This window comes from Cherax quadricarinatus, chromosome 61, assembly GCF_038502225.1.
Source record: "Cherax quadricarinatus isolate ZL_2023a chromosome 61, ASM3850222v1, whole genome shotgun sequence".
Classification (NCBI taxonomy): Eukaryota; Metazoa; Arthropoda; class Malacostraca; order Decapoda; family Parastacidae; genus Cherax; species Cherax quadricarinatus.
Genome location: NC_091352.1, coordinates 12,229,921 through 12,257,908, shown reverse-complemented (window position 1 = coordinate 12,257,908; position 27,988 = coordinate 12,229,921). Strand labels below are relative to the sequence as shown.

Below are 27,988 nucleotides of genomic sequence, written 5' to 3'. Positions count from 1 at the left end.
GGCCCCTGACACTTATTGTATGGTCTCTTAACGTGCTAGTGACACCCCTGCTTTTCATTGGGGGGATGGTGCATCGTCTGCCAAGTCTTTTGCTTTCGTAGTAAGTGATTTTCGTGTGCAAGTTCGGTACTAGTCCCTCTAGGATTTTCCAGGTGTATATAATCATGTATCTCTCCCTCCTGCGTTCCAGGGAATACAGGTTTAGAAACCTCAAGCGCTCCCAGTAATTGAGGTGTTTTATCTCCGTTATGCGCGCCGTGAAAGTTCTCTGTACATTTTCTAGGTCGGCAATTTCACCTGCCTTGAAAGGTGCTGTTAGTGTGCAGCAATATTCCAGCCTAGATAGAACAAGTGACCTAAAGAGTGTCATCATGGGCTTGGCCTCCCTAGTTTTGAAGGTTCTCATAATCCATCCTGTCATTTTTCTAGCAGATGTGATTGATACAATGTTATGGTCCTTGAAGGTGAGATCCTCCGACATAATCACTCCCAGGTCTTTGACGTTGGTGTTTCGCTCTACGTATTTTGTGGCCAGAATTTGTTTTGTACTCTGATGATGATTTAATTTCCTCATGTTTACCATATCTGAGTAACTGAAATTTCTCATCGTTGAACTTCATATTGTTTTCTGCAGCCCACTGAAAGATTTGGTTGATGTCCGCCTGGAGTCTTGCAGTGTCTGCAATGGAAGACACTGTCATGCAGATTCGGGTGTCATCTGCAAAGGAAGACACGGTGCTGTGGCTGACATCCTTGTCTATGTCGGATATGAGGATGAGGAACAAGATGGGAGCGAGTACTGTGCCTTGTGGAACAGAGCTTTTCACCGTAGCTGCCTCGGACTTTACTCTGTTGACGACTACTCTCTGTGTTCTGTTAGTGAGGAAATTATAGATCCATCGACCGACTTTTCCTGTTATTCCTTTAGCATGCATTTTGTGCGCTATTACGCCATGGTCACACTTGTCGAAGGCTTTTGCAAAGTCTGTATATATTACATCTGCATTCTTTTTGTCTTCTAGTGCATTTAGGACCTTGTCGTAGTGATCCAATAGTTGAGACAGACAGGAGCGACCTGTTCTAAACCCATGTTGCCCTGGGTTGTGTAACTGATGGGTTTCTAGATGGGTGGTGATCTTGCTTCTTAGGACCCTTTCAAAGATTTTTATGATATGGGATGTTAGTGCTATTGGTCTGTAGTTCTTTGCTGTTGCTTTACTGCCCCCTTTGTGGAGTGGGGCTATGTCTGTTGTTTTTAGTAACTGTGGGACGACCCCCGTGTCCATGCTCCCTCTCCATAGGATGGAAAAGGCTCGTGATAGGGGCTTCTTGCAGTTCTTGATGAACACAGAGTTCCATGAGTCTGGGCCTGGGGCAGAGTGCATGGGCATGTCATTTATCGCCTGTTCGAAGTCATTTGGCATCAGGATAACATCGGATAGGCTTGTGTTAATCAAATTTTGTGGCTCTCTCATAAAAAATTCATTTTGATCTTCGACTCTCAGTCTGGTTAGCGGCTTGCTAAAAACTGAGTCATATTGGGACTTGAGTAGCTCACTCATTTCTTTGCTGTCATCTGTGTAGGACCCATCTTGTTTAAGTAGGGGCCCAATACTGGACGTTGTTCTCGATTTTGATTTGGCATAGGAGAAGAAATACTTTGGGTTTCTTTCGATTTCATTTATGGCTTTTAGTTCTTCCCGCGATTCCTGACTCCTAAAGGATTCTTTTAGCTTAAGTTCGATGCTTGCTATTTCTCTGACCAGTGTCTCCCTACGCATTTCAGATATATTGACCTCTTTTAGCCGCTCTGTTATTCTTTTCCGTCGCCTGTAAAGGGAGCGCCTGTCTCTTTCTATTTTACATCTACTCCTCCTTTTTCTTAGAGGAATAAGCCTTGTGCATACATCGAGTGCCACCGAGTTAATCTGTTCTAGGCATAAGTTGGGGTCTGTGTTGCTTAGTATATCTTCCCAGCTTATATCGGTTAGGACTTGGTTTACTTGGTCCCACTTTATGTTTTTGTTATTGAAGTTGAATTTGGTGAATGCTCCCTCGTGACTAGTCTCATTATGTTGGTCTGGGGCTCCACGCATACATGTCTGAACCTCAATTATGTTGTGATCTGAGTATATTGTTTTTGATATGGTGACATTTCTTATCAGATCATCATTGTTAGTGAAGATGAGGTCTAGTGTATTCTCCAGTCTAGTAGGCTCTATTAATTGCTGGTTTAAATTGAATTTTGTGCAGAGATTTAAAAGCTCGTGTGAGTGTGAGTTTTCATCAGAGCTGCCTCCTGGTGTTATTACTGCAACAATATTATTTGCTATATTCCTCCATTTTAGGTGCCTTAAGTTGAAATCCCCCAGGAGCAAGATGTTGGGTGCAGGAGCTGGAAGATTTTCCAGACAGTGGTCAATTTTTAACAGCTGTTCCTGGAATTGCTGGGATGTTGTATCCGGAGGCTTGTAGACTACCACAATGACTAGGTTTTGGTTCTCGACCTTTACTGCTAAAACTTCCACTACATCATTTGAGGCATTAAGCAGTTCTGTGCAAACAAGTGACTCTGCAATGTACAGGCCACCCCCCCCCTTTTGCCTGTTCACTCTGTCACATCTGTATAGGTTGTAACCTGGGATCCATATTTCGTTGTCCAAGTGATCCTTTATGTGGGTCTCAGTGAAAGCCGCGAACATTGCCTTTGCCTCTGCAAGCAGTCCACGGATGAAAGGTATTTTGTTGTTTGTTGCTGGCTTTAGACCCTGTATACAGTGGACCCCCGGTTAACGATATTTTTTCACTCCAGAAGTATGTTCAGGTGCCAGTACTGACCAAATTTGTTCCCATAAGAAATATTGTGAAGTAGATTAGTCCATTTCAGACCCCCAAACATACACGTACAAACGCACTTACATAAATACACTTACATAATTGGTCGCATTTGGAGGTAATCGTTATGCGGGGGTCCACTGTATTTGCAAAGAAGAATGTTATCGGACTGGTGGTATTGTTGGTACTGGGGGGGGATTTTTTTTCCGGCATTAGTATCTGTATCTGTTGGTTTGGAGTGGAGGCCATCGACTGTGGTTCCACTCCAGGAATGACTGGATTTGGTGTACGATTTCTGCCATTTCCTGCCAGTTTTTTTTCCTTCCTGGCACTAAAAAACCTCTCCCTCTTGAGTGGCTGTGGCTACCCAGGTTTTCCCATGGCCTGGATGTTTTGTATCTTTTTGTCCCCTTTAGATGGTATGCCTGGCAATTTAAGTTATAGCACAGTCTTTCCTGTACTGAAGAGGTACACAGTTCAGGGTGAAAAAGCTTACAGGAAGGGAGTTTGCATTTTCCTGTTGTCATATGGGCATGGCATTTTCTAGGGTGGTCATAGTTGCACGTCCCATCTGTTTTTCCAGATTTCCCATGCCAGCAGATACCAAGTGCATAGTATGTGCACAGGCTTGGTTTCCGTTTGCCTTGGGTTTCTGTGACTGTATTCCCTGTTGGTGCATGTTTCCCTGTCTTACTTCTATCCTCCCTAGCACCAACAATGGAGCTCCCACCAGTTGTTTTTGGTAATATATCCTCACTATTGCTAGTGGAGTCCTCTTGTTTGCTATTTCCTGCGGTATTTCTAGTTTGCAATATTGGTTTTATCTTATCTTTGACTACACTTGTTTCCCTACTATGGCTCCTGTCCCCTATGAGGTCATTTATATGTATTCCTTCCTGCGTATAATTCCTGACTACCTGGACAAAATCTCCAGCTTCACCATTACTGTCTCCCAGGACAGCATCTCCAGCTTTATCATTACTGTCTCCCAGGACAGCACCTCCAGCTTCACCATTACTGTCTCCCAGGACAGCACTATCAGCCCCACATTTACTGACTACCAGGACATCACCTCCAGTCTTACAGTTTCTGACTACATGGCCAGTATCAAGGGCAGTACCATTCAGCCCAGACTTTTTATGTTCCCATCTGTTGTAGAAAGCTTCCAGGTTTTCTATGAAAGCAGCTTTGATGTTGTCCTCTTTTAATACCCTTGTGATTTTAGTCCACAGATTTATCTCATTTGGGCATACCCAAAAACACTTCCCTGTTTTAACACTGCTTGTAGCTAGTTCTTGGATATCTGCACAAGGGGCGTGACACCAATTTCCACAAAAATGACAATTTACCCATGTGGAAGCCCGTTTGTTTGACTGACCACAGACTACACACAGCTTCATAATGATTTGAATGGTTGATTTACTGCAATTCTACTAGCAACCTCTTGAATATTCTATTAATAACCTCCTTAAATGAAGCTCTAGCTATTTGTATTTCTGTTTCTAACTGTTTTTGTATATTGGACAGCTTACCGTGCACGTTCCTGATTTATATTTAATGTTTGTATTTATAAGGGCGCCTACAACCCCATCCGTTTACAGTCTGCTTTATTGTCCAACGAAACCGTTTGAAACCAGTCAAGGGTTCGGACCAGTCAAGGGTTCGGACCAGTTGATCTGATCTGATCAGTGGGTCACTTATTTAAAACATACTGGTCGGTGATTTGAGCTAACACATGAAGGATCTACTGGAAATTATCTACCCGAGTAATATGTGATTTGATTGATACAAAAGTATAACTTGCGTGTTGAAGAAACCGGTGACTGCTGGCAACTCCTACAATGACGAACGGTCGACCTCAACCCTTGTTTATCAATCGCTGTATCTAGCTTTTCTATTTTTTTTTCCGTCTCCACCACAATAAATGCTATATTATCACTATAGTTGACTGGTGGAAATTTTGGAGGAAGGACACTTTTTCTGTAGTAATAATTGCTTCTCGTTGTGTATATTGCGACTGCTGGTAACTACAGGTTATATGAAATTCACAGTATACGTCTGGTATTTCAAGAAAAAAGAAACTAATGAAAGTCACTTCACTCCACTAAGTACCATTATAATACTGGTTAGTTGCTACTACAACACTGTATTCTGCTATTCACTGGTATCACTAGATTATATGCAAGTACACTAGCAGGCCAGGAAGATTATTAAAAACAGCTGACCTTTGGTAAGTTTCTGGCGACTTCTGGCACCTGCCTCTATAGGCTTATCACTTCATTTACAAATTCACCTGTTTTCAAATGACACTTTAGCCTTTATCATCAATATACTAGGGAGCCACTGTAGTATACACTACACACTATGTATACTCAATGTTATCAGGGAGACTTTCTTTCCTCTGACACGAAAAGTTCAATTAATATTATTTTTTTCACACGGGACACAGGCCTGATTCCCCTCTGGCAGTAAACTCTGCTAGGTAGTGCACACTAATTCTCCTTTTTTGACTCAGTATATAATGTTTTCCGCCCAAGATTGGTTCCAGGCGCTAGAGGGATGTATCGTATAGGATTGATGACACAAATTAAAGTTCTAGCACGTAAGAGCGACCGTGAAAACACCAGAAAACCCGGAGCACAACTACTACTACACGAGGGTCATTAAGGTCTAGTGCAATTGCAAGTACCATTTCAATTTGTATTTTTATATTATAAGTTTATATTATAATTCCTACTCTAAGATTGTTTTCATAGCTTAGTGACTATATTGTGTGTGCAATTAGTGTATATTTCAATTATATTATTGTTCAAGGCCCTTAACTATCTTTTGCTAACTAGTACCAACTACCTCATATATCTTTTTTTTTTTTCTACTTTTTTTATTCTTTTGCTACCTTAACTTGTATATTTTATCTTGTCAATTTAAATCTAGTTATACTCTAATTCTTGTAAATAACTTATATAAAACCTTAGTGCAATTACAATTGAGAGTCTTGTGCCTTTTTTATATTATTAGATTATACTCAGTTGTACTATAGTCAATACCAAATTCATTATATTAGACCATATTGCAATTACTAGTGAGAGACTGGTGCTATTTTTAATTTGTATTTTTATATTATTAGATTAAATCTAGTTGTACTGTAGCTCATTCTAGATCAAAACATAGACTCCACAAAAGTCATTATATTAGACCTTAGTGCAATTACAAGTGAGAGTCTTGTTCTATTTTAAATTTGTATTTTTATATTACTAGTTTATACCTAGTTGTACTTTAGTTCATTCCAGCACAACACATAGACAACATCAACTTCATTATGTGTAGTAGTGACTATACTCTATATGACCAAAATACTCTAGCTATATACTTATCCAAGCTTCCAACCACTACAGATATCAGTACTAGAACTCAACACATAACTCAGGATATAAATAACCATAATTTAAACCTAGAAGATGATTGATCACGTTGGCCCTGATCTAAACCTCCATCATCTGACACCCAATCAAAACCTATTGGAAAGTAACTGCCTTTATTACACAGCATCACAAGCCACCACTATCCTAAACAATGCTAAAAGCCTATCAGTACTTAACTACAACATCAGGTCCTTAAGCAAACACTATGATGACCTCCTGGCACTCCTTGAATCACTAAAGACACCCTTCTCCTGCATTATTCTTACTGAGACCTGGCTTAAGCAGGACACAATAGATATCTACCCTCTACCAGGATACACAGCAATTCACAACTGCAGACCAAACCAAGTTGGGGGTGGTATTGCAATCTATTACTCTAACCAATTATCTTGTATTAGCACCACTTGCTTTAGTGATGAATATGGGGAATACATTTTTGCTAATTTTACTGTAAAAAACCTTAAGACACCTATAACAATCGGTGCCATTTACCGGATACCTCACACAAACATCCCAAATTTCAGTGAGAAATTAAAGTCACTAATAACAAACAGACAAATGAATAAGCACCACCTTCTCTTAGCTGGAGACTTCAACATCAACCTTGGCTTACTAGATGATCAGCCTGTAACTGATTTCATCAACAATATGAACAACACACTTCTCATACCAACAATAACAAAACCAACCAGGCTCACTGAGACAAGTGCAACCATAATAGACCACATATGGACCAATATACTAGCCCCCCTTAAATCAGGGATAATCACAGATAGCACTACAGACCACTACCCTACCTTCCTCCTGACAAACATTAATAAACCACCACTTGAATACAACAAAGTCTCATATAGACTCCATGACGAGGCCTCAATAAGGAAGTTCACAACTGACCTAGAGATTGTTGACTGGCCTACAGAATTCTCCAAGGCCAATGGTATTGATGACTGGACAGACATTTTTCTTAACAAATTACTTAGACTATACAACAAACATTGTCCTATAAAAACAAAACAGATCACAAACAAACGGCTTGGTTGCCCATGGCTAACCAGCACCATTCTGAAATCCATTGACAAGAAACACCAATATGAAAAGCAATATAGACAGGGCTTAATACACAAAGATATTCTTAAACACTATTCATCAGTTCTCACCAAAGTAATAAAGAAAGCCAAACAACTATACTACTCCAGTAGATTCACAGACACTAGAGGAGATATAAAAAAGACCTGGAAAACACTCTCTCAGATTCTAGGGACCCACAAACTGAAAAAAACCAAGAATATTGTCCTAACTAAACCTAATGAAACACCACTACATCCCACTGACACAGCTAACAAGATAAACGACTTCTTCTCAACCATAGGATCTAATCTCGCCAATAAAATCCCACATACTAATGCCCATGCCGGGGACTACCTAGATGGGAATTTCCCAAATTCCTTCTGTCTTGCACCAACTGAGCCCTCGGAAGTCACCGAGATTATAAAGTCACTTAAAAACAACTCAGGGAATCTGTCTAATGTCCCACCATTACTGTACAAGCGAGCGGCCCATATCCTTTCGCATGCTATTTCATTACTTTTTAACAAGTCACTAGAAACTAGCACCTTCCCGAAACTACTCAAGATGGCAAGGGTTACACCAATACATAAAGGTGGTGACCCTACAGACTTAAACAACTATAGGCCAATATCAAACTTACCATTGCTATCCAAAATCTTTGAGAAACTCGTGCACAGGAGACTATATTCATTTATAACAGCACAAAACATACTCAACCCCTGCCAATTTGGATTTAGGAAAAATAAAAGCACTAATGATGCAATCATAAAAATGCTAGATCTGCTTTACACAGCATTGGAAAATAAGGAATATCCACTAGGAATTTTTATTGACCTAAGAAAAGCTTTTGACACAGTAGACCACGACATCCTACTCCACAAACTTGACCATTACGGTATAAGAGGCCATGCGCTTGCTTATTTCAAATCTTACCTTACTAATAGGTATCAGTATGTTACCATTAAAGACACAGCATCAACAACATGGCCACTTGATACTGGAGTTCCGCAGGGAAGTATCCTTGGTCCCCTGCTCTTCCTCATATACATCAATGATCTTCCAAACGTATCCCAACACCTGAAACCCATTCTCTTTGCTGACGACACGACTTATGTCATCTCTCACCCTAATCTTGCCACCCTCAACACCATTGTTAACGAGGAGCTGATCAAAATATCAACTTGGATGACAGCCAATAAACTTACGCTTAACACTGACAAAACCTACTATATTATGTTTGGTAGCAGAGCAGGAGATGCACAAATTAACATTAAGATCGACAACACTCTAATTACCAGACATAATGAGGGCAAATTCCTAGGCCTATACCTTGACAGCAACCTGAATTTCAGCACCCATATCCAACACATAACCAAAAAAGTATCCAAAACAGTTGGGATCCTCTCCAAGATACGGTACTACGTGCCGCAAAATGCCCTTCTCACACTATACCACTCACTCATTTATCCATACCTCACCTATGCTATTTGTGCTTGGGGATCAACTGCAGCAACACACCTAAAGCCAATAATAGCCCAACAAAAAGCTGCAGTAAGAATAATCACTAAATCCCATCCCTGGCAACACACCCCCCCACTCTTCATAGATCTAAACTTACTCCCTGTTCAGTACATCCACACTTACTACTGAGCAATCTACATCTACAGGACCTTAAACTCCAATATCAACCTTGACCTAAAATGCTTTCTTGATAGTTGTGACAGAACCCACAGGCATAACACCAGACACAAACATCTCTACAACATTCCCCGTGTCCGACTAAACCTTTACAAAAATTCAATGTATGTAAAAGGCCCTAAAATCTGGAACACCCTACCTGAGATCTCTAGAACTGCAGACACATTCATCACCTTCAAAACTACCATTAGAAAACATCTGGCCTGGTGGCTAAAGCTCCCGCTTCACACACGGAGGGCCCGGGTTCGATTCCCGGCGGGTGGAAACATTTCGACACGTTTCCTTACACCTGTTGTCCTGTTCACCTAGCAGCAAATAGGTACCTGGGTGTTAGTCGACTGGTGTGGGTCGCATCCTGGGGGACAAGATTAAGGACCCCAATGGAAATAAGTTAGACAGTCCTCGATGACGCACTGACTTTCTTGGGTTATCCTGGGTGGCTAACCCTCCGGGGTTAAAAATCCGAACGAAATCTTATCTCTTATCTTATGTTATCTCCCTGATAAACCCCATCAACTAACTACACGAATACCACCTGGTGGTTCACCTGGTGGTTCAACAAATTACACGAATACCACCTGGTGGTTCACACTTACACTCACTCACCCATTGACCATAAACAGAAATATTAATCTCAATCTTAAAATAATGAATCCTGTGATACTCCAATACTGAAACTATGTACTGTGCCAAAACAAAAGCATTCACATTGCTAAACTCACAAACTAGTATTTAGTCACTTAGCCATAATACCAACTTACCTCATAATTTGTAATATTTTAAAATAAAGAATTAAACTAAGTCTGCCCGAAATGCCTAGCCATGCTAGGCGTTCTAGTGGTACACTCTGTAATCATTATTTAACTACATGTAAACCACACAACAAGCAAATTCTGTAAATTCAACATTGTAATCTTTATAGAGAATAAACTTTGAATTTGAATTTGAATTACCACAAAACAAATTTCCGCCATGGTTGGTGATGTTGCTCCAGGTTAATGGCCACTCAAGATTACGCCTTATTGTGCCCTAGTAAATTTATTTAGGAAAAGCTACACGTAAGTGAAATAATAATAATAATTAATAATAATAATTTATCTCTACACGTATATGATACAACTTATACAGACCTAATAATAATAATAATAATATCTTTATGTACTACATGTACAACGTATACAGACCATAGCTGACATCAGTGACATACTATATAGAAAGCCGCTTATGCTGAGCATTTCGGGCAAATTAGGTCAGTTTTGTCCCAATATGCGACCCACACCAGTCAACTAACACCTAGGTTCCCATTTAACTGATGGGTGAACATAGACAACCGGTGTAAAGAAATACGCCCAATTTTTCTACCCTCGCCGGGAATCGAACCGAGACCCTCGCCGTGTGAAGCGAAAGCTTTACCCACCAGGCCACGGGCCTCTGGTTATGCAGAGTATTTCGGGAAACTTAGATCAATCTTGTCCCCCAGGATGCCACCCACACATTGAACTCGGCCAGCTGGCTCTAATAAGATTTATTCAATTAGATGGATGATGTCTACACTGTATCAAGACTAGATGTCTACAATGCATCAAGACCAGACGTCTGCACTGTATCAAGACCAGACGTCTACACGGCATTAAGCTCACAAACTTGAGGTCTGGAATTCGAATGTCCGATACGGCTGGAAAACATTAGGACGTGTTTCCATAAGACACCTGTTGTCCATGTTCACCCATCAGTATAAAATGGGTACCTGGGTGTTAGTCGACTGGTGTGGGTCGCATCCTGGAACAAAACTGACCTAATTTGCCCGAAATGTTTTGAGCATAACAAGCTGCTTTCTATATACATGTAGTAGTATGTCATCTCTCACCCTAATCTTGCCACCCTCAACACCATTGCGTTCTAGTGGTACACTCTGTAATCACAATTTTACTACATGTAAACCAAACAATAACCAAATTTCTGTAAACTCAGCATTGTAATCCTTATAGAGAATAAACTTTGAATTGAATTGAATTGATGTCAGCTAGGACTGTATACCTTGTGCATGTACTTGTAGAAATAAAGATATTATTATTATTATATTTTTAAGACCAGACGTTTACACGGCATTAAGACCAGATGTCTACGCTGCATCAAGACCAGAAGTCTACACTGCATCAAGACCATTTGTCTAAACGCCAATAAAACTAGCTTAAACGTCAATTGTTTATGACCAATTTTAGTGGTGGCGACGCCTGCTGCTGTTGGTAAGTTGATGCTGTTGTTTCTGATGCTGCTGCTACTGTTGATGCTGCTGCTGCTTCTCCTGCTACTAATGATGCTGTTCATAATGTTGCTGCTTTTGGAGCAGCGTATGAACCCTCTCCAAGTTCCGGACCTTCTCGGACCCTTATAGGTCACGGTATGACCCCTTAAGGGTCATACGGTGCCTGGAGAATGGGATTCAAACAGCCTTGATTGAAGGAAGAGAAAGCGTAGCTCCAATTCCCAAGAATCAAGTGCCCTGCACCAGCATCAAGGGGGGGGTAACGATGTCTTGCGAGACGCAACGTAAATTCAATTTTGAGTTCAGTTGTGTACTAACATCATTAAAAATGCTCGCTGGCAAACCCACATCTTTTTTCCTTAATCATGTTAATTAAATTCGGGTATTCTCATGGATGTTTCTAGGAGCATTATCAAGATATCATGAAATATGTATAAATATTTGTCGTGTAGATGTCAGCAGTCAGACATGTTCCCACGGTGACGCACCATTAAATTGTGGACGACGGAAATTAGAGATAAGAGAGCGGGAGAGAGAGTGGGAGAAAGAGTGGGAGAGAGAGTGGGAGAGTAGGAGAAAGAGTGGGGGAGAGGGAGAAAGAGTGGGAGAGAGAGAGAGAGAGAGAGAGAGAGAGAGAGAGAGAGAGAGAGAGAGAGAGAGAGAAATTATAATTAAAACTAAGCGCTAAACCCGAGACAAATGGCAATTCCTGAAGCGTTGACGTCAGTTTATTTATTATTATTATTATTATTGTGAAGCTCTAAACCCGTAAGGGAAGGTAAAGAGGTTTGATAAAAGGAAGGGCTACTCTAGTTCACAGGATCAAGAGCCATTTAACATCAAGACACCTCTCTCTCTCGACGAGGCGTACACAGTGATGCAAGGTGGTGTACTCACCTAGTTGTGGATGCAGGGGTCGATTCACAGCTCCTGAACCCGCCTCTTCACTGGCCGCTACTAGGTCACTCTTCCTGCTCCATGAGCTTTATCATATCTCTTCTTAAAGCTATGTATGGAAACTGCCTCCATACATCACTTCCCAGACTATTCCACTTCCTGACAACTCTGTGACTAAGAAATATTCCCTAACTTCCCTATGATTCATCTGAGTCTTCAACTTCCAACTGTGACCGTTTGTTGCTGTGTTCCATCTCTGGAACATCCTGTCTCTGTCCACCGTGTCGATTCCACTCAGTATTTTACGTGCCGTTATCATAACGACAGCGGTGATGACAAAGTTTTCTGGCATGTCACATCTTCATTTCGACTGCCACTCAGTAAAAAAAAAAAAAATGTTTCTCAAGGTACGGTATTCGCCCCACTTCTCTCTCTCATTCTCATATTCGACATACACAGGACATAAAGCGTTATATCATCCTTTAAAGTTAATGCAAGAATTTGCATGAGAATGGAGTCCATAGAAGACAGAACAAGCCTTCTAGCTGATGGAAACCAAGTCTTCCAGTAAGCTGGAACGAGGACAAATTCCAGTTACTACCTGAGATGTGAGAGATTTGGGAGTAATAATGTCAGGTTATTTCACTTTCAAGGACCACTACAATGTAGCCCGGTGGCCTGGTGGCTAAAGCTCCCGCTTCACACACGGAGGGCCCGGGTTCGATTCCCGGCGGGTGGAAACATTTCGACACGTTTCCTTACACCTGTTGTCCTGTTCATCTAGCAGCAAATAGGTACCTGGGTGTTAGTCGACTGGTGTGGGTCGCATCCTGGGGGACAAGATTAAGGACCCCAATGGAAATAAGTTAGACAGTCCTCGATGACGCACTGACTTTCTTGGGTTATCCTGGGTGGCTAACCCTCCGGGGTTAAAAATCCGAACGAAATCTTATCTTATCTTCTCGCAACCGCGAGGAGAGTAATACGTTGGATACCTGGAGTTTACCTGGAGAGAGTTCCGGGGGTCAACGCCCCCGCGGCCCGGTCTGTGACCAGGCCTCCTGGTGGATCAGAGCCTGATCAACCAGGCTGTTGCTGCTGGCTGCACGCAAACCAACGTACGAGCCACAGCCCGGCTGATCAGGAACTGACTTTAGGTGCTTGTCCAGTGCCAGCTTGAAGACTGCCAGGGGTCTGTTGGTAATCCCCCTTATGTGTGCTGGGAGGCAGTTGAACAGTCTCGGGCCCCTGACACTTATTGTATGGTCTCTTAACGTGCTAGTGACACCCCTGCTTTTCATTGGGGGGATGGTGCATCGTCTGCCAAGTCTTTTGCTTTCGTAGTGATATTGAGAACTTTAAAAACAAGAGATCCCAAGGCAATGATGACACTCTTCAAGTCACTCGTCTTCTCTCGCTGGAATACTGTTGTATACTAATTATTATTATAATAAAAAAAGAAGCGCTAAGCCACAAGGACTATACAGCTGTTGTATACTAAGAGTCCTCATGAAGGCAAGAAAAACTGCAGAACCGGTGAACTCACAGAGAACCTTCACAATTCGGACAACCTCAGTCAAACACCTAAATTACTGGAAGCGCATTAAGCCCTCTAAGCTATACACCTTAGAACGTAAGCGAGAAAGATACAAGTAATCTGTAAATACCTTTGTAACTTGTCATGATTGTGACTAGACCTACCTGGAGTTCATTACCTTTGTAAATTGTGAGTTCATTACCTTTGTAAATTGTGAATTCATTACCTCTGTAACTTGCTCAGCTATCAAAACTTTGAGGCCCAGTCCCTGGACCCATTATGTACCTCTGTAATCTTTTGACTACCGCCCACAGGATGGGTATGGGGTGCATAATAAACATATTAAACTTAAACTAATCTTTACCGGAAATTTTCTGGAGGGTTTGGTTACAAACCTCCACACCGAAATCACCCCAAATGCAGAGCAGAGGAAGGTTGAAGTGGAGAGAGGAGAGAAGAGTAGGAATAGGGGTTGTCCCACCTCTTGGCCACCAGTGTAAAGGTCGATGTCCCCCCACCTCCACCACTGAATTCACTGTATAAACAACTCATTACTGTTTTTTACCAAATCAATAAATTTCTAAAGTTAATTGGTATTGTTACCCGCTTAACTAACAGAATGATAGAGTTCAGACCTTTGGCCCATTATGTATCTCTGTAATCTTTTGACTACCCTCCACAGGATACGTAAGGGGTGACCAATGCTCACAGCTTGGATATTTGAGGACAATTACATCCCCACATGATGGGAATGAGGTGCAATCTCAAGCTGTCAAACTAACCACACTAAGTTAATTAATACATGCCTTTTCTTCCAATCTATTCTTTGCTCAAGCTTTCTTAAGTGAGGCTCTCTTGTTCATCTCCTGTCAAGGCTTTCGTGTGACTGCATTCCATATTGTGCAGCAGTCACGCGTTGGCTGTGATCGAGAAAGCTCCGCTTTAGGTGCTGCATTATTCGCTCACTTTTAAACGTAACTCTGATGCTTCCGGGATTGAGCTTACCTCAGAGTAAGCCATTATGTACAAGTAACATGCATATATCCATTCCTCTTCCTAATAGGTTCAATCTGTTATGCTTAATGTTTATGTTTTTTTTTCCTTCGGTTAGTCTCATCTTGGCCCTGAAGTTTTCGTTGAGGTTCATTTTCTTGTCTTGGTTATCCGCCTAATTTCATTAGTTTGAAGAACTCATGCTAGAATGACTTTCTTCTCTCTTAAGTTAACTTCGTCCGTGAAGATACCTGCGCCCTACCTCTCTTCTGTTTCTATTTTGCATGATCTTAACACAACCTCCACCCTCTAGGTATTAAATCTTCAAAGGAATACACTTCACAGCAATAAAATTCATAGTCTCGCTGCCACTGACACTTCTGGCAATTACTGTACTTCTTGCTCCTCTCGGCCTGTCCAATATACTGGATAACCTGGATGCACTCTTCCTCACGGAAGAAGTGTTTGCCTTCTCGACACAGTGCCTTTCTCTCTCAAGTCAGGGAGCCTCCGTAGACGCCGTCTTATTGAACAGACTCTCATACGCGACAAATCGCAACCCTGGCTTCGTTTCTGGGGATAAGTAAGGAGTCGTATGGTGGGTCGATTGTAAAATACCCGTCAAATATTGTTATCTTCAGTTTACTATAATCACTGGAAAGGGCTGAACACGTAAGGGTAATACAGTACTTGGAAATGGGAGGTAACATGGTCTGCTAAGACGAAGGAGACCTGACTGGATCAAGTCACCCACCTTGAAGTGCCACGAAGCATTAAAGCGTCGCCAGCCTTTCATTTGGAGTTTGTGAGTTTTGTGGTGTTCAGCACTTGGAGGTTTTTTCCATGAAAGTGCAAAGTTGTCATCCTCTGGTAATCTACAGTATATATTCTTGTTTTATGTAAACATATTCAAGGTGAGGTCTAACAAGTGCGCTACTGAGAGTAAAGGGGAGAGAGAGAGAGAAAGAGAGAATGAGAGAGAATCTTTTATTTCACTGTTATCTTCTCTTACCATGAGCATCCCTGTAGTAAGCATGGGTGACGCTTCGGAAACGTTCTTGACCTGCTGTGTCCCAGATCTGGAGTTTAACCTTTGACCCATCCACCGTCACCACCTTGTTCTGAAATATAAAGTAGAGTGAGAGGGGAGAAGTCAGGTCATGTAGTCTGGAGAAGATAAATGAGTCAGGTCACCACGCGCTGACCTCTCATGTTCAGTCAGACGACATCAACTCCATAGTCAGTCCGATATTTGCGCGTGGCAGGCAACCCAGCCATAGTTTCCAATTTCTCTCGCAGCCGATGTTTGGAGTTCGTAGTTGCAGCTGTATTTTCTTGATGGGCACATCACTGCTGTCACTATCACCACTGAAAGTACCCGGGTTCGACTCCCCAATGGATGGGCACGTTACGTGTGAATCTCCTCACACCTGCTGATCAGCCCCTGTTCACAAAGCGCCTAGATTTGAGTCGGCTCTTACGCGTTGCATCTTAGTAAAAGGACCGGAAGGATTCCAAGAAAAATAAATCCTAATTCTTTGCTTTCTTGGGTTATCCAGGATTAAAAACCCTCCGGGATTTATAATTCTAAGATTTTTTCATTTTCTTCAACAGAATATTGCTACTGATTTGTCTTTTTTATTAATGGCAAATAAATAGAAAATGTGAAGCTGGTGTTGCTAGAAACTATGAATTGTGCCGAATACAAGCCAACTGTGGATTGAATGAGCACTGATGGATTATTATAATAAAAAGAAGCGCTAAACCACAAGGGCCATACAGCGCTGCAGCACTGATGGAGTCATGTCCTTCAACAAGGTGCAACGAGATTAAAACTGCTGATACCGGCCCGTCTTGTGATGTAATAGCCGTCTTCTGAATGTACATAAAGCCAGGTAGGGGCACCCTGAGAACATTTCCCTTGTACATAACATTAAGACCACCGCAATCCCACAGGTGCTGACGGCATTACTGAAATGCCAAGCCTCACTAGGCCAGGTCAAGGTGAGAGATAAGTCGCCTCGTAGAGTCCTCTATCTTGTCCAGAAATCGAATATGCAATGGAAACGGATGGAGGGGAAGGGAGGGGAAAATAAACAATCCAAGATCATAATGCTTACTCAAATATAGTCTTGAACTGCTGCCGTCGAGAAATTTCGAGACGTGCTGTAACATTCTTGCCTGTCTACACAAATAACCCACACATAGAAGAGAGGAGCTTACGATGAAATTTCGGTCCGACTTTGTAAATGGTCCAAGTTGGACCGAAACGTCGTCGTAAGCTCCTCTCTCTCCTATGTGTGGGTATTTGTGTATTTTTCCAGTCATGGTATTGTGACTTTTTGTCCAAGATTCACCACCTTATTCTTTTTAGTTACTACAAACTTAACTGTAGCAACTTCGTAATTTCTAATCAGCATCATAATTTGTCATTCCTTCAGGCGCAAGCTTAGCCATCCCTTGTCCCAGGCAGAGTTACCTGTAATCTACCGACCAACGTGAATTAGGGCAAGGCTAGTCTCTTCTTATGTAAGTAAATGCTAGAGTCCCGTCATCTGGAAAGGAATTTGTATATGGGATGAGGGACAACAGTTCCCTGAAGGAGACTTCCACAGTTGAGGAAAAAAAGATACTTGTCTGTGGTACGCTGGCATGTCTTACGGAGGAAGGATTCTAACCCACTTTCCAATGGTTCATATATATATATATATATATATATATATATATATATATATATATATATATATATATATATATATATATATATATATATATAGTTACACATGAAATATAAATCAACAGGAAGACACAGGGTGCCAGAAAGGCTACGTAAACCCCAGGTTTGGTGAGGTTTGGCAGAGAGAGAGAGAGAGAGAGAGAGAGAGAGAGATATCAAAGTAAACATGGTTGTAAATTTAGAGGTGGTACAATATATACTTTTTCCCCCAACAATCCAATTTATCTACACCAAAAAATATACTGTCAGTAACACGCTACTAGCTGGCTGTGTGTGGTGTATGTTAAATATAAGAGAGTATTCAGCTATGTTAAATATAACACTGTGTGTGGCTACGTTAAATATAACACTGAGTGACTACCTTAAATACATGCTCGTCTTTCGATTATCCAGGACGGTCTTAATAACTTCTGACCAAACAGTTTATCCTCCAATTTAAAACACACGCGCAATAAATTATATATAGGAAAAACTGGTCAATTAACAAGAGCTCGTTTAAAATTAAGTCCTTCCTAAAATTCTCTTAAACGTTTAAAGATATTTTTTTTTCGTTTACGCTACTGTAAAAATTAATAATTTTGTACCAAAAGAACCTTAGAAAACTTATCTAACCTTATTATAACAAGCGCAATTTAATTTAGCCCAATCTAACTAAATATATTTTAGAGAAGTTTACAATAATTTAATAATAAACCAAAACAATGAAATATATGTTTTCATTACATTCAAAATGATTTTTGCGAAATTGCATACACAAATTTTCGTTTGCCTTATTCGGCAAGAAAAGCGTTGCTATTTAAGCCAAAATAGCAAATTTTACCTATTCGGCACGACACGCACATACATATTATATATATATATATATATATATATATATATATATATATATATATATATATATATATATATATATATATATATATATATATATATATATATATGTAGTGCCGAATATGTAAAACTGGTCAATTAGCAAGAACTCATTTAAAATTAAGTCCTTTCTAAAATTTTCCCTTATACGTTTAAAGATATATTTTTTTCGTCAATGTTGATGTAAAAATTTATAATTTTGCACCAAAAGGAACTTAGAAAACTTACCTAACCTAATTATAACAAGCTCAATTTATTTTAGCCTAACCCAACTAAATATATTTTAGATTTGTTTACAATAATTTAATACTAAACAAAGTGAAATATATTTTTTTCGTTAGGTTCAGAATGATTTTGGCGAAATTATTGCATACACAAATTTTCACTTGTCCTATATGGCAAGATGAACGTTGCTATTTAAGCCAAGATCGCAAGTTCTGCCTATTCGGCACGACATATATATATATATATATATATATATATATATATATATATATATATATATATATATATATATATATATATATATATATATATATATATATATATATAATCACTGAATTTCAGTTTTGTTGCTTAATTCATATTGTAAAATTATCGTAAAATCGTACGAAAATAGGAAAATGATTATGAATACATTCATATAGCATAATATACAAAATATACACGACATTATTTTACTGAAAATAGTGAATTAAAAAAATTGACATGTCATTTAGAGAGTTAAAGTGCGAATGTATAGTTATACAACACATTCATACAACTATACTTACAATAGATATGTTGTATGCAGATGTGTATATCTGTCAGTGTATGTACAATGACTCGGCTTTCAACCTTGTCATACACTGAAGAATTCTTGACTACTAGTGAGCCAGTACTCACCTAATTGTGGTTGCAGGGGTCGAGACTCACCTCCTCAATGACCCTCGTGTAGTCGATAGATAATAAACCTGGTAAATCATCAAAAATTTCCTACTAAACAAGGGTGGTAAACATACGGACTGAAATATATATTTTTTATGTGTAAAAAAATATTTTTGCCTCGTAATTGATGACGGGAAAGTCGATCAGAGTGCAAGGCAGCGTAAAATACATACCTAGACTGTAACATATTTTTTAAAAGAGGAGGAAACTATTTTGCATCGTATTTCACGCTGGGAGTCTCGATGGGAGCTCCTGGAAGCACCGTGCACAGGTGAGTAGCTGTCAGTGTGATGGTTGGCCTCGGTGTGTCAGTCAAGCAGGAGCTGAACACCGTCAGTTGAACACTCTTCATTATCGGGTCGAGTGAGGTCAGGCAACTCATCTCAACCCAGAATTGCTACTGCTAAATGAGACACAGTCAGCTTCCACCAGGTCACATTCTCCTGACCTGACCCTTGCACCAACAATAATTCTACTTACTATCCAGTTATATCATTAATAATAATATTACACTACTACTATTATTATACTTCCAAAACACAAGTGCTTAACGTTATACGACTGAAGGTTTATATATATATATATATATATATATATATATATATATATATATATATATATATATATATATATATATATATATATATATATATATATATATATATATATATACGTCAGTAGATGGGGGTTATGAAAAATGAACTCTCAAAACATTTTGCGCCTAATATAAATGAAGAACATAAGATCGAGCAGCTAGTAGTAATAGTGGTAGCAGCTATTAGTAGTAGCTAGTAGTAATAGTGGTAACAGCTAGTAGTAATAATGATAGCATCTAGTAGTAATAGTGGTTGTAGCTAGTAGAAATAGTGGTAGCTAGTAGTAATAGTGGTGGCAGTAATAGTTGTACCAGCTAGTAGTAATAGTAGTAGTAGCTAGCAATAACAGTGGTAGTAGCTAGCAGTAATAATGGTAGTAGTTTTTTCACATTTTCACAGCACTTTGACCTTGTAAGTCATTCACAGCTCGCACCATGAAAAAGTAAAGATATGCAATACACACACAATAAAGACTAAGGTTAGGATAAATAATAAAAACTGTGGACGAGGATAAAACACTCAACACAAATGTCATCATACCAAGTACACAAACCCAGCATCGATTAAAAGTTTCACCGAGGTCCCAACAGGCACCTCGGTGATTAAAAAAATAAAACACGAAGGCGGAGAGGACTCAACAGGTGGCTGTGGCACCAACCAAGTGACATTAATTAAAAAAAATAATATTAAAAAGCCAGGTACACTGGACTAAGTAAGTACACGTGTACACTTGGGATGGGAGATTTTTTTAGCAAAACTGGATACATCAGCAGCGTGCTGCTACGCTATTCTATATGACAGCTTAACGGCAGGAACAAAAGTTAGATATGTTTCTCTGTCGTATTCCACATTACAGGATGGGTTGCATGCACAGTGTTGAAGTGTGTCAGCTCGAGGTAGACAACCTCAGCAGGGTACTGAGGATACCGTCAAGCGTTCCAACAAGGGTTCTTCGGCTATGGCAGCTTCAAAGGTTTTGCTCCAGCAGAACTGGAGTTTCTTTTACCTGGGAATTATCATCTTTCGGGAAGACCCATTTCGTAGTCGGGAGAAATGGGGGGAGAGAGAGAGAGCGGGGATGGAAAGGATTGTATCTGGTGATTTGGAAACAACACGATGTAATGTAAACAGAAAACTAGTGTGGTTTTTATACATACTTGTGCTTTCTTAGAAATAAACACACAACATTCAGAACTATATATGTAAATTAAACCAATTCTCTAATCTGCAGAGCCCGTGTGGAACCACATTTAAATTATAACAAATTTTCATTATTAATTACTACTACTACTACTACTACTACTACTACTACTACTACTACTACTACTACTAATAATAATAATAATAATAATAATAATAATAATATTGTAGCACTAAACCCGTAATTTAATAAAGACACAGGTACCTGAACAAAGGTGCGTCACAAGACTGGTAAATGTTCAGTGGAATAAATTATACCGAAAAAAGATTTATGCCACTAGATTTCACGACACTAGAATAACTAAGAGAGGGAAGAGACACTATCACGATATACAATATACTCACAAGGATAAAGAAAGGTACATACCGAATACAGACTACTCGACATGACTGGAACCAGAGCAGGAGGACATAAACGTCGGAGGTGCAACAGGCTAAAGAGCGACACAGAACAAACAGAAGCAATACGCAGCTTCAAAAGTAGACACGTCAATTCCAGGCGCAACTATCCGCTCATTAAATACCTCATCCACTCTCTCACATAAGAATATAGGAACACTGCAGAAGGCCTACTGGCCCATACGAGGCAGGTCCTTATCAAAACGACATCTACCTAAAGCTACTCAAGAAATAACTCCCGTACCCCTTGACACCAATCAAACCCAGCCCCTCCCACTCATATATTTGTCCAGTCTCTTCTTAAAGCTACCCAAGGTCCTAACCTCTATCACCCCACTGGGAAGACTGTTCCACGCATCTACAACTCTGTTAGAAAACCAGTACTTACCTATGTCCTTTCTAAATCTAAATTTATCCAACTTAAATCCATTATTCCTGGTTCTTACCTGGTTCGACACCCTCAGTACTTTATTAATGTCTCCCTTGTTTATGCCCGTCATCCACTTATACACTTCAATGATATCTCCCCTCATTCTACGCCTCTCCAGAGAGTGGAGATTTAAGGCTTTAAGTCTATCTTCATACGGGAGGTTCCTTACACAGTAAATCATTTTAGTCATTCTTCTCTGTATGTTCTCTAATGAGTCTATGTCCATCCTGTAGTAAGGGGACCAAAACTGAGCAGCATAATCTAAATGAGGCCTCACTAGTGATGTATAGAGCTGTAAAATAACTTTTGGACTTCTGTTACTTATACTTCTTGAGATAAATCCAAGTAATCTGTTGGCCTTGTTGCGCACACTGAGGCACTGCTGTCTTGGCTTTAGATTTCTGCTTACCATGACTCCCAAGTCTTTTTCACATTCTGTATGACCAAGCTCTACTTCACCTAGATTATAGCTTCGAGGGTTATTTTCATTACCAAGGGCAAGTACCTTACACTTATCCACATTAAACTTCATCTGCCATTTCTCACGTACTCAATTATCGATTATCTCTCACATTTATCCATCTGTTCATCCCCCGATCCATGCCAGCATCCAGACTTTCTAGTTATCCACCTGTTAACCCATCACCTCATTAGTAAATCAACGTACACAGCAATACGCATATCACTCCACTCACCCACCCATCTATTAGTTTACTTTCCTACCCACCTCTCCATCCATCCATCCACTCGTCCATCCATCAGTCCACCTGTCAATCCATCCATCTGCTTGAGGGACTGATGGCTCACATTTCATGGGCTGAGCCAGGAAACAGGGCAGAGAGACCAGAGGCACTACTCAATAACCTAGCAGGCAGGAAGTAGTCTACCTCTATCTCTCTCTCTCTCTCTCTCTCTCTCTCTCTCTCTCTCTCTCTCTCTCTCTGTCAAGAAAATAAAAGTATTTAAAAGCAGTGCTCACAATGAAATACAAAGACACAGGTCAAGATCAAGACACAGGTCAGGATCAAGACACAGGTCAGGATCAAGACACAGGTCAAGACTGACTTGTACTGATAACCTCTCTGGCATTTATATTATAATTACTCTATCTAAAACTCGTTTATTTCTTATCATTATCGGAGAAACCTCTAGACCCGCATGGGTCATTCAGAACTGCTGCTGGTTCATTCTGAGTACCGTGTCAATGTGAAGGATTGATTTTTTAATTTATGTCAGAACAGAATTCAAATCAGTAATAAAAATAACATAATAATCATATTAAAAATAATAATACTAATAATAATAATAATATCGATAATAATAATAATTGAAACTGGGCACAAAAGTCCCGTAGAGTTAAGCTCAGATCTGACAACTCTGGGGAATGCTACGGGGCTAGGAAATTATCTTTCCAGTTTTCCCTTTACTTTCCCTCTTTCACCCCCTTCCATCCCCCTCTTCTCCCTCTGCTCTTTCGCTCCTCTCTCTCCCCTTTATCTCCCTCGCACCCCCCTTCAGGTGCCGTAGGGAAATAAATTGGAGCATTATCATTAAGTAGCATCATCGACGCTGATAAATGCCGCCTTCAGATGATGTGAAAAAGGAGGAGGAGGAGAAAGACGACGATGATGATGAAAAGAAGAGGAAGAAGAGTAACAGGAGGACCAGAAGGAGATATACAGAGAGAGAGAGGGAGAGAGAGATAGGTTAAACTCATCAAAACCTTCACGTTATATGGTTTTCCGAGTTGGAGGTCTCATTAAACTTGACACCTCTAAGTTAACACAGACTGAAGAGGTCACCAGTAACTTGACACCCCTAAGTTAACACAGACTGAAGAGGTCACCAGTAACTTGACACCTCTAAGTTAACACAGACTGAAGAGGTCACCAGTAACTTGACACCCCTAAGTTAACACAGACTGAAGAGGTCACCAGTAACTTGACACCTCTAAGTTAACACAGACTGACACCCCTTTAAGTTAACCGAGTTGGAGGTCTCATTAAACTTGACACCTCTAAGTTAACACAGACACAGACTGAAGAGGTCACCAGTAACTTGACACCCCTAAGTTAACACAGACTGAAGAGGTCACCAGTAACTTGACACCCCTAAGTTAACACAGACTGAAGAGGTCACCAGTAACTTGACACCCCTAAGTTAACACAGACTGAAGAGGTCACCAGTAACTTGACACGTCTAAGTTAACACAGGCTGAAGAGGTCACCAGTAACTTGACACCCCTAAGTTAACACAGACTAAAGAGGTCACCAGTAACTTAACACCTCTAAGTTAACACAGACTAAAGAGGTCACCAGTAACTTGACACCTCTAAGTTAACACAGACTAAAGAGGTCACCAATACCTTGACACCTCTAAGTTAACACAGACTGAAGAGGTCACCAGTAACTTGACACCTCTAAGTTAACACAGACTAAAGAGGTCACCAGTAACTTGACACCTCTAAGTTAACACAGACTGAAGAGGTCACCAGTAACTTGACACCTCTAAGTTAACACAGACTGAAGAGGTCACCAAGACTTTACTGGCGATGAATAAGCCACCGAGTCTTTTTATTGAAGGTTATCTCCTTCAAGTGGGGGATATACTCCCCTTCCTTGGATCAAGCTTCATTACCTTCCATTCCCAATTTGCTGTAAGGCCCACACGGGCTTATCGTTTCCATGTGAAAAGAATAAAAACGTTGTATTTTTTAAATAAAGTGCTAGACTTCCACTTCAGCAACTATCCGATGACATGCAGAGGGCAATCAACAACAGCCTGACCGGTCAAAGGCTAGGTCGCTACTAGCAAACGAAGAATCGCACCTGGATCACTTCCTGTGTTGAATGAATCACGCGGATTGTACGTAATGTGAGACTGTGTTGTCAACAATATGTGTGCCTGGGGGCTATTTCCCTCCATTACATTACCAGGATGAGGAGGAAGTGGAGGAAGAAGAAATGGAGGAAGCAGAAGAGGAGCAGGAGGAGCAGAAGCAGGAGGAAGAGGAAGAAAAGAAGGTGAAAGACGAGTAAGAAAGATGGGGAAATCTAAGAACGAGGAACGAAGGAATGATTGTGGAGGGTACAGGTGTAGGAACAGGTGTAGAGGAAGAGAGAAATCAAATAAAGAATAGCGGGATGGACAAGAGAAGAAGAACGAAAAATAGCAAGTCACAATTTCAAGACAGCAGCCATTAACACCCAATCTACAATTTGCAGAGGAAACTTTAGGCGAGGTCTCGGTTCATCCTGCACCATCATCAAGTTACGATGGAGAAAGGAAAGTAGAGAAAACAGATCAAGTGAAGATGTGGAGAGAAACAAGAAGACTAAGTCAGAGGATAAGATGAGGAGACAGTCAAGTTAGGTCAGAAGAGGTGGCGAGGAGGCCCAGGTCAGGTCAAATCACATTCTTCTTTTCATGTAAAACACTAAACCTATGTGGGATTCCTAGCCAGCTGTTAGTAGTGGCCTGATCTCTGCTCGATCTAAATATCAAAGCATCCGACAATGCACTGGGGAAGGCATGCATTAGCAGAAATTAAACCATTACCAATATTCATGATGGGAATGTTTCTCGACGATTTAACAAGACAACGTCTTGTTAAATCGTATAAACCTTGGTAAAAGATACCGACAAACTGGGTTAAAAAGACAGGTGAGGAAACACTAGGACATATTTATTTGAAAACGTTTCGGTCCTGGGACCTTCAACACTTCTAATACACAAAACTTAAAAATGCCTATATATACTGACATTTTTAACCTCTGTGTTAGAAGTTATCAAGGTCCCAGGACCTAAACGTTTTCTAATATGTCTTAGTGTTTGCTCACGTATCTTTTTAAACTAGTATGGTTTTGCTCTAACGTAACAGAACACAGCATTGTTATTGTTAGTAAACATTTAACCCGTGTTCTGTAAGTCAGTCAAAAACCGGAGCTGACAGTTTCACCAATGTATCAGGGGGCGCAAAAGAAGCAGGAAATAAAACAGACACCTAAATCATAGCATCAGTGGTACGAGAAATATAAACCAGATTACTATGAGTGTATCAGAGTAATGAAATACAGGTTTGATATTTAAAGGAAATAGAGCGTTATTACGATTTTGTAAATCAGAAATATAGGGAAGGTGTGGCTTGCATCGAGTATGTTACATTTTTACTCGACGCTCGTCAGACAACCATTTTGTATGCCCTCTCGACCAATGAACTGGCAATTCAACGTGTAGTAGGTCTGGTGCCCCACTGTTCCCCGTACTGTCCATTCAAGCCACCAATCATGTGAAAGCCGGCTACTCCAGCCAAGGTGTCGTTACACCTGTCCACCTGGCTGGGTGGCAGACTTCTGCAGACACTGGCGCAGCAAAATGCATACAGCTATGCGGGTACCTTCAGCAAATTCAACTTCAACAACAAGAACATCAACCGAGACCAGGTAACCTATGTCCTACACGAAACATATTGGGAAGATATCTTAAATAACACGAACCCTAACCAGTGTCTTGAAAAGATCAACTTTCTGGTAGCTGAAGTATGTTCAAGGCATATTCCCCTAAGAAAAAAGAAGAGAAGTAAACTAGAGATGCTCTCTCTACAGGAGAAGGCGAAGAATCACGGAGCTCCTCAAGAATGCCAGATTATCTGAAACACGGGAGGGAGCGTTACCCAGGGAAGTGGGAAATAATGACCTTAAGTTAAGTAAGTAAGTAAGTTACATAGAATTATCATACATAGCAGCATATGTGTAGAGAACCTAGGATAACCCAAAAAAGTCAGACAGAGTGACTTATTTCCAGTTAAAGTTAAAGGACTCATACATGATCCAGGAGAGACAAGAGGAGCTAAAAGCGATTAGTGAAATTGGAAGAAATTCGAATTCTTTTCATATGCCAAAAAATGCAAAAACCACATCCAGTATAGGTACCCTGCTCAGACAAGACTGATCCTACACAGAAGACAATCTGTGTAGGATCAGTCTTGTCTGACAATCCAAATAATTTTTTCATGAATGAGCCTCAAAACCCTGTCAATATGCCAAATTTCTGACATAACCCTAAATCCACTAGACTTTGAGAGAGCCATTGACAACATGCCCATGCACTCAGCCCCAGGCCCAGACTCGTGGAACTCTGTGTTCATTAAGAACTGCAAGAAACCCCTCTCACGGGCCCTAAGTATGCTATTGCGGAGCTTAGACACAGGTGAGATTTCACAGTCACTAAAAACAACGGATATAGCCCAACTCCATAAAGGTGGCAGCAAAGCAATAGCTAAGAACTACAGACCAATAGCTTTAACGTCCCACATCATAAAAATCTTTGAAAGTTCTAAGAAGCAGGACTGCAAACCACTTGAACTCCCAACAATTGCACAATCCAGGGCAAAATGGGTTCAGAGCAGGTCACTCCTGCCTCTCGTAACTACTGGACCACTATGATATGGTCTTGGATGCACTGGAAAACAAACAGAATGGAAATGTATACACAGAGTTTGGAAAAACTTTTAACAAGTGCGATCATGATGTAGCAGCACACAAAATGCGTGCTAAAGGGATAAATGGCAAAGTAGGCAGATGGATCTTCAACTTTCTAACCAATCGAACACAAAGAGTAGTGGTAACAGAGTTAAAATCGGAAGCTGCCATTGTGAAGAGCTCTGTTCCACAAGGCACAGTACTCGCACCTATCCTGTTCCTCATCCTTATATCAGATATACAGAGATGTAAACCATAACACCGTATCATCCTTTGCAGACGTTACTAGGATCTGCATGAGTCATCCGCTGAAGACACGGCAAATCTCTAAGAAGATATAAACCAAGTTTTTCAATGGGCAACAGAGAACAATATTATGTTCAATGAAGACAAATTCCAACTACTCCGTTATGGAAAATTGGAGGAAATAATAACTAGGACTGAGTATACTACAAACTCTAATTACAAAATAGAGCGGAAAAGTAATGTGAAGGACCTGGGAGTGGTAATGTCTGAGGATCTCACCTTCAAAGATCACAACAGTGCCACTATCACATCTGCGAGGAAACTGATAGGATGGATAATGAGAACATTCAAGACAAGAGATGCCAAGCCAATGATCCTTTTTAAATC

The 27,988-nt window shown here is 40.4% G+C and overlaps 1 protein-coding gene across 1 annotated transcript in view; it reads right to left on the bottom strand.

The window, feature by feature from the left end:
- Positions 1-27,988, bottom strand: part of LOC128699353 (ras-related protein Rab-8A) — a 51,005-nt gene that overhangs the window by 8,632 nt on the left and 14,385 nt on the right. Inside the window, exon 3 of the mRNA XM_053792013.2 lies at positions 15,729-15,837. Coding sequence (XP_053647988.2) covers positions 15,729-15,837 — 109 coding nt within the window. The remainder of the gene's footprint in view (positions 1-15,728; positions 15,838-27,988) is intronic.